The sequence below is a fragment of the Rhyacophila brunnea genome, unplaced genomic scaffold, assembly GCF_057557595.1.
Source record: "Rhyacophila brunnea isolate RB1 unplaced genomic scaffold, BYU_Rbru_1.0 scaffold_22, whole genome shotgun sequence".
NCBI lineage: Eukaryota > Metazoa > Arthropoda > Insecta > Trichoptera > Rhyacophilidae > Rhyacophila > Rhyacophila brunnea.
The window spans coordinates 8,600,832-8,614,059 of record NW_028232882.1 but is presented as its reverse complement, the minus strand read 5'-3'; the positions used below and the strand labels follow the sequence as shown (position 1 = coordinate 8,614,059).

The window sequence follows — 13,228 nt, the reverse complement described above, 5'->3', positions numbered from 1 at the left end:
AAAAAAAACATAAGTGCAATTTTACACAGAAAAATAAAATTTTGAATACAAAATACATAGCACACCACTGAAAATGTCTACATCTTTGGGGAGCACATTGACTAGTCTTGCACCTCTCGCTAATGGTACCTGATTAGCTTGATAGGCTTGACAAGAGGAAACGGTTCTGATCCAGATTAAATCATGGCTGCAACCACGTAGGTAAATGATATGCGCATATAAATTCAAATTCTTTAGGTCACCAGGTTTGGAAACTATCCCTCGCGATAACAAGCATTATAGTTTATTATGGTTTGGTCTAGGCAGCCCTTCTGCAATTTGTGTTCTTAGTTCAATGAAAATGAATAAGTCCTATCTCCACCCTTTGCCACTTACTCTTATGGCAGAGAAATAGTTATAAAGTAATCACCAGTTTCTCATGGTGTAATTTCATTCTTCTTCTTTTCTTTTTTTCTCATCACTTCACCATACTGCGGCCAATAGGCCATGATGACTGAATTCGCGAGGTTGAACCATAAGAGTGTACTCTCAGACAGTACCCAATTAGTTTATTGTTATTTTGACTCCGCATTTACTGACAGTTTAATATCTTCGGTGCCTCCTTGGTGTATTCATCTTGGTTCACCCACCGATCGTTGTACATATTACGCAATGAGATATAAATAAAGTTATATTTAGTTTACTTATACATGCAACGTCGCTACTGGTCTAATGCTGGCTTATCTAAACACTCTAGTGATAGTACAAAATAATTTACGTTTGCTATTTGTTTTACTATACAATCTAAAATGTGGAAAATTACAGTTCTTTTATCCGGCTTGTAAATTTATGATACTCGTTTCAAATGAAATTCATAAGCAAATGGCTAACAACGGTTCCCCGTTTGACATTTGGGTTAATGGGCCATTTCCAAGAACATTATCTACACCTCTTTTGTTGATGCTGTTATATAAATAACTTTTCGCTTTTCTTTGCTAATAATTCGTCACCTCAATACTACAACTAGATAACTCTGATTTGGTCATTGTTGGGAAAATGAAATTTAACTTGATTAAGGTCTTTTTAAATGTCAGTTCTGTTGTCCGTTCAGTCTAGGTTTCCGTTTTGATTCGTTCAGTTTTGAAACAGCGGTGTATTTAGACGATCAGTTGTCCGTTCAGTCGAGGTTTCAGTTGCCAGGTCAGTTAGGAATCGGCGTTGTATATTTACGTATATTTTTATTATTACTTTCTAAACATATTGGTTGGTGTAATGCAGTACCTATATTTAAAGAAATTATAATATTTCAATCCAAATTTGAAAAGTAGTATTAAAAATATGGCAACATACTAATTTACACGTCAATTTAACTGGCAACTCTAAAAACATCCATCCTGTCTAGTCTCCGTTTTGGCTTCAGTCGGCCGCTTCTTTAACGGACAGCTCGACTGAAACGGAGACTGATTGGATAGCAAAACTGATCGTTTAAAACCACCTTTAAGTCAATCTAGGCTATAATTATTATTTAAAATAAAAATGGCATATTGTGCTTGTCTAATTGGGAACAATTGTATTGTGTGAAAAAATATTGTTGATACAAACACAAAATTAATACAGTTCCCATTAACTTCTGACTTACATAGTTTTATCATGTTGTAGAGAAGAAAATGTAGAATCATATTCAATAGCTATCTCAAAAACAGTGAAAATCAAGTTATCTAGTTGTAGTATTGAGGTGACGAATTGTAAAAGACCATTGTTTATATTTTTGAATTAGTTCTTTGATCATCGTCAAAAATTTGGCCAGCATAATTTTAAGATCACGCTCTACATCATGTTATTCCAATTTTTAAATAAGTACATTATTTCTACTGGATACTCGAATATAGAGTACAGATGATTTTTCAAAACAAATGAACTTAGCATTTTCTGTCATCGTTATATTTTATTAACTCATTTACAAGTTAGTTATTAATAGCGATGTATGCTAATAATATTCCACTCTTACGTAATATTAAATTCACTACAAAATGGTCCCACACCACACTACATTTTCCTACGTAGGGAGAAGTACCAGACAGCTAGTATAATATTAATTATATTGTCACCTTACTATTAAGACCTCGTATTTCAAAATTTTAAATGTAAAATTTAAACAAAAAAACATTTTAAATCATATCAAAACCTCGGTTCTCTAGACTAGTATGCTGTCTGACAAATTTTTAAAAACTCGTAAGTCACGTGGTTTCAAACATGGAATTAAAACCTCGTATTTCACAACCAGTGTCAGCAAATTCATCGATTAGAGAGGTGTTTAAAATATTGTTTTTATTAAGTTTTTTACCTTTCCCTCAACATTCTTCTCAAACAGACTTACGAGGTTTTAATAGTAAGGTGATGATATTGTATATATTAACAAATTAGTTTTTTTAGCCGATAGCTATTTCAATTGTCACAACATTATCATTACCTAGCTATCGACTTAATAAACTATTATTATTAGAAATATTTTGACATCATTCATTATCCATTTGTAGACATACCGTACCCATCATTCATTTTGTAAATTTGTGAATTTTGTTTGATGTAACAATGTTGAAGGGAGATATTTTGCAGCGCTTTCACTTGTGTTGTTCCAGAAAATGCACCAAAATAAAAGATTGCGCAGAATTTTGCCCCCCGGCTCCATTTCGAAGGTAGCTACGTACTCCGATGACAATACAGCCTGCCTATCTAAATTTAACTTCTCCTTTATCATTGTTGTAATTGGCATCTAATCTTGTAATCAATTAACGCTTTACTTTGGAGTTTTTCTCCTACTCTAAAAATACCTAAACAGGAACATTGCTTATGGGTATAATATTTTTTTTTAAGAAAATCGACACAATCTTAATTTCGGCAGTTGACTTCAGTTTTATATTCGGCAAAATGGCAACACTTAGCACTACTTATTTCCTGCATACGGGAAGAAATAGTGTATCTGCAAGTTCATGGCATCATTCTGTGTTACTGACTGACTACTAGAGACTGGATTATATGCAACATAAAAAGCTTGAAATATGCATGAAAAGTGTCAAAGTGTTTTTTATCTCAAAATAGGCATACAATTAGTAAGTATCGACGATAATTCTTAATTATCAATTTACATTTATTTAACATTTTGTAACTCTTGTAAACGTTAACAATCAGGTAGTGTTACAAATGTTCGGTAGCAAGATTGTGTCTTCGATCACTCAAAATATTTTTATAAGTGGAAAAGAACCGTTCCACATCCACTGAGGTAACTGGGCAGTATTTGAATTTGGGTACTATGTTAACATATTATTGTTTCTGGCAAAATTTCACGTCCCATTAATAAAACTATCAATTTGACACAGAGGTCTGGATTATTTATTATTCAAAATGTTTTCAAACTTGTCTCTGAGTTGGAATTCCTCTGGCAATACGGAGTTCATTTGGCGGATTTTATTCATTAACTGAATAGATTCAGTCAATGCCAAACCTTGAGTTTCAAGCTTTTTAATACTCTCAGGTGTGCTAATCACGGCTATGTTATTTTATGCTAGAATTGTTAAATGCTTCTTTGGACTGACAAACTGCCATAGCCTCTGCACTATCTATCTATCTATCTAATATTGTAAATATAGTGAAAATATGCATTATCACTCAATTTTAGGTAAAATATGCAATAACCGGTGAGAATGGGCTAAATATGCAATTGCTTATAATCCGGGCTCTACTTATTACAATACCTTCCACAGAAACTCTTAACTTAAAGTAATGTAAATTTGGTTAAACCACACTTGAGTGCATGGTGACCTCAGTCTTTCAGTGTTCCCGAGACATTTCCAGTCATATAAAAATACTCTTCACGTCGAGTCCCGTGACCTAAATATTGTACCTTAATTTTTATATTATGGACACATTAATACGATTTTCATGCACATAAAGAAAATATATATACGTTTTTTTCCCGACCATGTCCGATCATAATAAGATCAAAATATGGGCCTAATATTAACAGAATTTTTGTTTTTACGAGAAATGGATGTCAGCCACTTGCTCAAGTTATTAGGTCCATACTCTGACTGATATACAAATTGAAACACAATGTGTGTACTTGTTAGACCCAGTATTCAAACCTGGGACCCACGACGCCTAAGCCGTGCGGCCATCGTGTGTGTAATTGCAAAGAAAATATACGTTTACTGCTATCTTTTTTTGTATAAAGCCTTAAATATACGTTTTTTTTTTTTGTTTCAAAGGTCTGCTTTTATAAACTTGTCGAAAGTTGAAATAATTCTTGCTTACTACTACAACAGTAAAGTTGGCACCATCTTTTTTACAAAACCTCTATAAATGACTAATGCGTATCAGCTATTTTATATTATCGTTAGATTAGACGAGAAAGGGCGTTCAAGACGTTGAAAAACTTACAAAATCGCTATAAACATTTCTCTTAGAACTTGCTTTTTCATTAGCACACGCTGCTACATGCTGCCACAAAGACTGATATTTTTGTGACGTCAATGAAATGCAATAATAACGCAATATTAACCGGTTGACTGCCCTTAAATCCAGTTATATCCCGTATCGTTAAAAAAAATCATTAGTTCCTCAAAAACGTTGTTTTTATGTTGATGCGTTAATTCTTAATAGATGACTATTTGTAGAAGTGATAATGTTACAAGAAAGAAAATATTGGCTCATTTTCTAGAATTATCCAGATATGGGCGACAAATTACACCATTTTTCCGCTATAACATTGTCTTTCAAATACAAATAATATGCTCTCAGTGTGTCGTTTATATACTTGATATGTTTGTTATAAAGTGGCAATGTAACGCTAGTGTGTATATCTTTATGATAATATTATCTCTGTTTCAAATCTTAAAATATAACAATTTCAACGCCACACTACGAAAAAATCTTTCAACCAGAGGTATTAGAAGTGTTAGAACTCTTAAATTATTTAAACATTCGGTTCTAAGTTTGATTCCAGTGGAAAAATCGAATGAGTTCAGTCACAGTGTTCGATTCCAGTTCATTGAAAAAAATCAATATATTCACTTATTTTAACTTCAAAGCTCAGAAAGTAGTTGTCTATCAACGTTGCCAGATAATTATTATACCAAATCAGGATTTTTACCATGTGAAATTAAAAAAATCGTGATTTAGGAGCAAAAAGCGGGACAACTGAAAAAACGCATTGTTCAATTATTCTAATGTTTATTTCTATAATATCGATCATAAATGACACATATACACATACCACAAAACTCATTATATTATTATCATGTTGAATTGAACAAGTATTTCCGATTTTATCAACTCAATAGAACATCTATTTCATGCATCTGACCATTTTAAATTCATCTGACAGTATTTGTTGATTAATCATGAATTTAGCTTTTCCGTGCGGGACAATCTATTTTTTGTTAGAAATCGGGACATCCGGCAACGCTGGTGTTTGTACTATATTTTCCTGGTGGACCATATTTACGCCTCAATTGGTAGTATTCAACCACATTTACTTATAATAAATATTAAATAATATATTTTTTGAGATAAAACTGTCTACAGATTGAGTGAACACAATCAAAAATATTACTAAAATTTAAAATAATGAACCTTCAGAACAAAATTTTAAGGGGTTCCAGTTCGGGTTTCTCAAGATTTGAAATTATGGCTTCCTGTCCCGGTTCCATTACCAGCTTTCTGCTGCTATGCACTAAAAATTTTGGAAGACAACCCTATAGGACAGCCTAAATATAATATTATGCATGATGACATGAAGTCGATAAAACGACCACTAAGACTAATTATTAAATTAACTGCAATAATGCAGAATTGCCATAAAGTTTAGTGTTTTAATATTAAAAGTTTATGAAGCTTCCTCCAGTGATAGTCCAAACTTGGGGTTGGGAACCTTGAAGTTACCTGTAACCTAATAAGGCGGCATTCATAAACTTTTAATTAGATGCATGGGTTACAGAACTCCGAGTTCCCATCCTTCCTTCCTTAGTGCATCAAAGCAAGCAATTAACATTGATACATAACTGCTTTACTTTTCATTTATTAAATGGACAGCACTATGCATTAACAGACTAAGCAACATTTGACCATGCAACTGGCATAATTAATTTACTTAAATACATTCTTTTTTAGTAAAGAATTGCTCATTTGGTGAAAATTAAATGATGCCCTTACACAAACTCTTATCTCTTAATAATATGTTAATTTTGTATATAAGCAGTAAGAGTCATATGCATAGTAATATGTATTTAAATAAGTCAGCTTATGCACTAGTTCTCCAATTTTAAAATATAATAGAAATATGAGCTAACTAACTAGGTAACTGGTGACGTATAATGATAAACAGATGAGACAAAAATGACTACCATTGTCAAATAAGTACGTTGTAAACAAAAATAGTGTAAGTATATAAATTTGGACAATACAAGATTACATTGAGTATTGATTATCTACACAAATACCAACCAAAAAAAATGAATAATTTGCAAGCTTTTAAATACATTAATCGATGGACAATTTTCTGAATAATATTAAATGAACACAGGTGTGTTGCCACAATAATAAATAAAAATAATTCTGGGACTACTCGAACTGTGATGCATGCATTTATAATAAATACACTGACAAAACAATTATCAAAAAAAAATATTAGTTTATATTATGCAATTTTCTAATTATCCATGTAATTGAATTTCCTTTATCTCTTCTTCGGCAGGTGTTCGATGACGTAGCAGTTGAGCTGACTATGGCCATCCTCCAGCATCTATCGTCGGCGCCTTCGGAAGAGCACCTGTTCAGGTGTCTGAAGGCCCTCGCCAAGTTCTGCCAGATTGCCGGGCAGGACGTTCCCCAGCTCATCCAGATGATCGGCCCCAACCCCGCCACCTTCAAGGGAAGCAGCGACAGGGTCGACGAACAGATCGACCTCATTTCCAAGAAGCTGCGTTGATCGACCGCTCCCTAATCTACGTTTTGTATTATAACTCTGCATCTCGGATGTCTTCGTACAACGCTACATCACTAATGCAGTAATAGGCACATAGATTTGTAAGCTAAATGGATCTGGTAAATACTACTGATGTATTAAATAGTGAATAGTAAACAAAAATATGACTAGTAAAAAGCTACTACCATGCACTATACGTTAATTTAGTCTACTCGATTTCATCCATAGAGATTTTATTCTTTTGTAAACAGATAAAAGTAATTGGAGAATTAAATCAATCTCTATTGTATTAATACATCTGAAGATTTTTATTGTAAAAATACATTTTATATTATATTATAATTAAAAATTAACTAAGTATATAAACATTGCAATAAGGCCGTTTCTTACCGATTTTGATCAGATGTCTTTGAATTATTCCGGTAAATGTGCCTGCTTTGGTGTTGATATAGTGTATTGTCCCGATTATCATCATCATATCGAAATATCGATTCACTGCTTGATGTAGGCGGCCTCCGCATAGCTTCTTCCGCTCTTCTCGGTCTGAACTTGGTGAGTTCGTCGATCAAGCAGGATTTGTGTGGTCAATTAGTGCCATTTTGCATTCGTCCAGTGGTTGTCGACTTTCAGAAGTAACTTCCCAAGACATCAAAGCTAAAAATAACACACTTTTATATACTAAAACTTTTACTGTGTACATAATCTTAATTATGTAATAATTCATTTTCACCATACATTTTTGCTCTGTATTTAGTATTTTATTAAAAAGTAATTTATTTTCAAAGAGATATTATTAATTATTTAAGGATAATATCTACACAATATCTATAGGTATTTATTTATTTAAGAATATTTTAATATTAACGCATATTATTCTTATTTAACAAGCATTTACCATTGTAAGTTTTGCATTAATATGTTAAAATTTTAATTGAATTTAAATGATAAAAATGTATGAAGACTTTCGAGATGTTTTATTATTTATAATATTATTAATTATTATTATGACAGTGTTGATATACCTAAGATTTTTTTATAATATTGTTTTTGCTAATGTTGCCATTTTTGCAAATGCTGAGATTTTTTTTATAATGAATCAATTGTTTTTATATATAATTATATTGACGTTAAATAAAAAATCTATCATCTTTCAATACCTTCTAGCCGTCATCCCTCAAGTTGTTCAATATAATATGAAGAGCATGTAATGCGGAGAGCCCTAGATCATTGGCAAGACGGAGTAACAATCGGTGGAAACAACCAGAAAATAAACAATTTAAGATTCGCAGATGATACCACGCTAATCGCTGCTGATGAAAAAGAACTCACAGAGCTGCTACACTGCTACGCCCACCTTATTAATAGGAATAAGACCAAGTTAATGGTTGTCGGTCGGGCTAATCTTGCTAAACAGTGGACGAGTTTGTATATCTGGGATTGACCATTAGTGGAAAAAATGGATGTGAAGCAGAGATAAGAAGGCACACACAGATTGCGAAAAAAGCGATGACACGTCTTACTCATTGTTGGTGTTCTCCATATTTTTGTACAGTGTCAAGTCATGCACCCTGAGGGTACAGGACGAATCAGTCAATCATCCAAAGACTACAGATAAAGAAATGGCTCGACAATACAATTTCTTCAACGCTATTCAATAGACAAACATATAATAGATCATGGATGGGCATACATGAGGTCAAGGAAAGCTACATTCTGGATTTTCATATATATATAAAGAGCCACACCATAGTCACGTTCTCATGTAGTCTAATTAAATTAAAGGAAAACTCGTGAAAATACAAGTATAATGGGGAAAGGTATTTTTATCATATGAGCCGCACTTAACCCAACGAAGAGCCGCAATTGCCCACGCCTGTAACAGATATTCAATGATACCAAAAACTTCAGATCATTAAAAAGGGGGAAATACAATTTTATTATGAAAATGGAACCGATTAAAACAGTCTGTAACAAGGCCCTCTATAACAGTTGTGAAGACTTCATAGTAGATTATATTTTTTAAAGCCTACTTTAAATATAAATTGAAATTACCCAAATGTAAAAAAAACTAGAGCCATCTGTTTCTAAATAGGTATTGAATTTAGGATTCACGTAGATATACTGTATCCAGGTCTATCGAAACTTCTACTAACATAATATGCAAACAAAGGCTTGGGATAATCCAAAGTTTTTTCTGTTCATCAAAATCATTTAATTATGTAATAAATGCTTTATAAATTCATTGTGTTACCCTCCCTTTCTCTTTATTGAAACAGCAGATCAAATAATGAAATTGACTGTTAAAGAATCCATTATGCGTATTACCTAGTCTGAGCATATTTGAAGAGACTTGTAGATATGTGTTGACCGGTTCCATGACAAAACAGAACAACGATAAATATAACTTTGTTGGAATGACCTTTCAGGAAAAATATAAATTTAATATTGAAATTGTCCTATCTCTATTATGTTGATAGATTTTTAATAGCACAGATTTTCAATACGCCATAATAAATCAAATCATATACCTAATTTATGCATTCCTAATCGCTAGAAAGCCTCAAATAAACGGGACTTTGCCGGCAAGCTTGTTCAAAATGATTGGGTGACTAGGTACAACGAAATAATGACCTAACGTAACCTAAGCTAAGCTAACCTAACTTGACCTAACCTAAATAGATTCCACATAAATTAATGTTTCATTTTTCCCCTGGCTGTTCTGTTTTGTCATGTTCTGTTTTGTCCAGTCACCATGTTGACCACGGCCCCCACATCCTAAAGCGACCCCCCAGACCTAGATCTATGGCGGCCCCTCCTACCTATCGCTGAGGTTAAGGGTAGTGTTCCCCACGGAATTCAATTCAATTTATTTATTTTTAACATATTGTGGACAATAACAAATTAAAAGTTTAAGACGTTCACAACATGACATTTAGAAACAAAGAAATATAAAACAGTATTACATAAAAAAAGAGATAGATAGTATGTTAATAAACAGAAGAAATATGTACATACAAAAATATTAATTAGATAGGTACATGGAAGTACACCGGATGAGTTAAGCAGACCCTATTTTAAAAATTTATAAAATAACGTCCACCTATACTCATCCTCACGTAGGTGGAATATATCAACACCCGAAGCAATTTCGTTGAACATAGTTATCGCCCTCCCAATCGGCATTACCAGGGTTAAGGGTATTCCGTGTATTTTTAGCGATTTTTAAATAAATCCAGTTGATTTATTGAGTTGTTGGCACTTAGCATATTATAAAGCACTGATCGCGACTTCCTTTTGTGGTAGCCAAGTAACATGCAACCCTTCGCCATATTGGTTAAAAAGCCATTTTGTATGTTAGGAAACACAGTTAAAATAATTATAACATAAATTTCTACACGTGAACTTTCATTTAATTATGTCAATCATATCACATCAAATTATATCAGACGGCCACATATTTTTAAATATTAATGATCATTAAGGCTATACCTACTTCACTTGAGGCATGGTCTAAAAAGATCGTGGCTAAGCGATGCGCGGATTGTGCAAATGACGCGTGCCGAACGAAATATAATTTTTCATAAAAATCCAACATGCGTCCATTTAATGTATGTTTATTGTTATTTTCGTAATAATAATAGTATATTCATTGACATGTTTTCTTTTTAAAGTACATACGTGAAGTTTTTTAGTCATATTTACACGATTTAAGAATATTTTCATCCGACGCCATGACAAAACAAATCGACGTGCAGACACCTCGACTGTCCGTGTCCGATTGGCGACTAGTGAGAAATTTCGTCGCACCTACTGTTGAAAATTATATGCCGTTTCACTGAAGTACGCTCTTAAGGAAAATAGCACCACAGGCGACTTTTTTTTTACTGTTAGAGCAAATTTGTTGTGTGTTTTTCTCACTGCCTACTTAATTGGTTGACCCGCCATGCCGGGCCCCCAGGCTAGAGCCCTGCCAGCCCCCCCCCCACCCTTGTTGTGTTCTACATGTAAAGGCACCTTGATTGTTTCACACTTCCAAAGTATTATAAATTATTCACGCCTGCAGGAGATTTCCCGTTATATATGAGATATGGCAAAAAAAACGTAAAAATCACCCACTATTTTCCAAGATGGCGGCCGTAGCACAGTTGTTTGTGTGAGTGTTTTTTGATACCTATCTTAGTATCTACTGGGCACTAGCTCTATACATATTATGCAAAGTCTCCCCTTGGCTGAACTAGTAGGGCTGTGAAAAAATCTTAAAACGTAAAACTATCCTACCCTGCTATTAGGGAAATTATTTGGATTAAAGTTTAGGGCGTTTCTAGGGTATAAATTGTCTTAATCGTGCCCTGTTATAAAATAAAAAAATCGCTTAACAATGTCAATTAATAAAAGACTTTTCTATTTTTTGTTTTGAAATTCAACAAACTACACTAAGCCTGCAGCCAAATTTCGAGAAGAAATATTTTATTGTACTTACCTATTAATTTTCTGGCCTAACCTGTTCGCAGCGTCGTCTTTTTAATCTGAGAATTTTCAAAGGACTTCAGCAGTGGATATTACAAGAATTCATAGCTATTGATAATCAAATTTAAAAAGGTAGTAATGTTGGTTTAAAGAGTTTAAAAGGGCAGTTGGAAGTTAGCCATGTGGTCAGTGAATTGAAAAGGTAAAACCAATTCTTAGGGCATACACTCACGTTTTACTTAGACATTAAAAAAAAAATACACTGATGTCTCAATAATTATGAATATTATGATCAATGTGTAGTACTTACAAATTCAAATTTTACTAAAAAAAATGGTTATAACAATAATATGATATGCCACCCCCAGTGACGTCCCGTGGGGGTAGGCTGATTGAGCGTCGCTTGGGGGCGGCAGTTGCCCGAAGGGCGACAAATCGAGGAAAATCATTTGGAATACATAAAAATAGCTACATAAACTTAGTAATAATGAAAATATCTTTCCATTAAAAAAATCAGCTCACTGGTTTTATCGTATTCACGATATCTAGTTTACTTCCGTTGCCCTTCAACGTAACGTCCTTGGTGACCAAAAACCAGAGACCACACTTGCATATTTGCGATTAGTCTGATATTTTGTTGGTAATGTATCCATAAAACACATTTCTTAGATATTGGACTCATGAAAGGATGATAGAAATAATGTTTAAAAAAAATGAGGCGATATTTTGCCGCTGCCTAGGGGCGGCATTTTATCTAGGGACGTCACTGGCCACGCCATTCAAAATTGACATCCACGCCTTCTGCTCCAAACAGTATAATTAGATGTGAGATATATCGATCATTTTAATGAGGATAGTAATTTTTCCTGTTACAATAGTGAACGAACAAGAACATTAAATTGCTCATATCTCCAAACTATGTTTCTGTTGCATATCATTGTCTTGCAATAACCCCTTCATATTGACGCTAGATATAAATATTTAATAAGGAAAAGCGTTAGAACGAATAAACGCTATAAAATACCACATGGTTACTTTTATCGTATGGGAAGTGACTCACGTATTTTTCTCCTATAATGTTTACGTTATACCAGTATGCGCATATTTGAGATTCTAAGGATCCAGACGCCTCGGATAACGTAACTATTATACGAATAATTCACGCTAGTCATAGACGGATCGGTTGTCCCTTTGAGGTATATGCGGCATGGCAGGCGAGATGGGTGGCCACCCCTAAGGGCCGCCAGACTTTTCTATACTTTCCAGATGTCTCGGTGAGACACATGACGAGGAGACTGGTGCCGACCCACTGAACTAGTCAATTCATGACTGGCCATGGAAACTTTGCGTCCAAACTGTAGGGGTTTGGTTTGGTAAGACATGGGTCGGGTTGCTCATGTGGACACGACCAGCAGGACGCAGAGCACGTCCTGTGGGACTGTCCACATATGGGCCCCGAACGAGCGGAGTTGTTTGCCCGGGTCCGACCCTATTCGGGCCCCATAGGACACGCGGACATGGTGGCAACCGAGGCCAATTTTGCGGCCTTTACTATATTCGCCAGAGCGTACAGGGAGCGGGACACTCTCGACTCCCCTTGCGACTCTTCAAATTAAAGTCACTCTGATAGTTGCCATATAAATTAACATCATGCATTCGCACTTCGGTGCAAGGTTGCATCACCAGTCCCGTGCGGCTCTGCTCGGGACAAAATAAGGGCTTAAATACTTTGATCTGGCACACGTAAGAGTTATGTTAGCCGGCCGCGTATGACGTGGCTGCATATACATAACGGGAGCG

General features: G+C 34.4%; 1 protein-coding gene across 10 annotated transcripts in view; it reads left to right on the top strand.

The window, feature by feature from the left end:
* Nucleotides 1-7,276, top strand: part of LOC147070011 (uncharacterized) — a 70,740-nt gene extending 63,464 nt beyond the window's left edge. For 6 of the 10 annotated variants that reach the window (XM_085949360.1, XM_085949358.1, XM_085949361.1 and 3 more), the window contains 2 exons: nt 2,619-2,675; nt 6,731-7,114. In XM_085949360.1, the coding sequence (XP_085805486.1) occupies nt 2,619-2,675; nt 6,731-6,964 (291 nt within the window). In that variant the 3' untranslated portion in view covers nt 6,965-7,114. Of the gene's footprint in view, nt 1-2,618; nt 2,676-6,730 lie in introns of all 10 variants that reach the window. The other 4 variants (XM_085949364.1, XM_085949362.1, XM_085949365.1 and 1 more) reach the window with 3 other exon arrangements.
* Nucleotides 7,277-13,228: the final 5,952 nt, after the last annotated feature.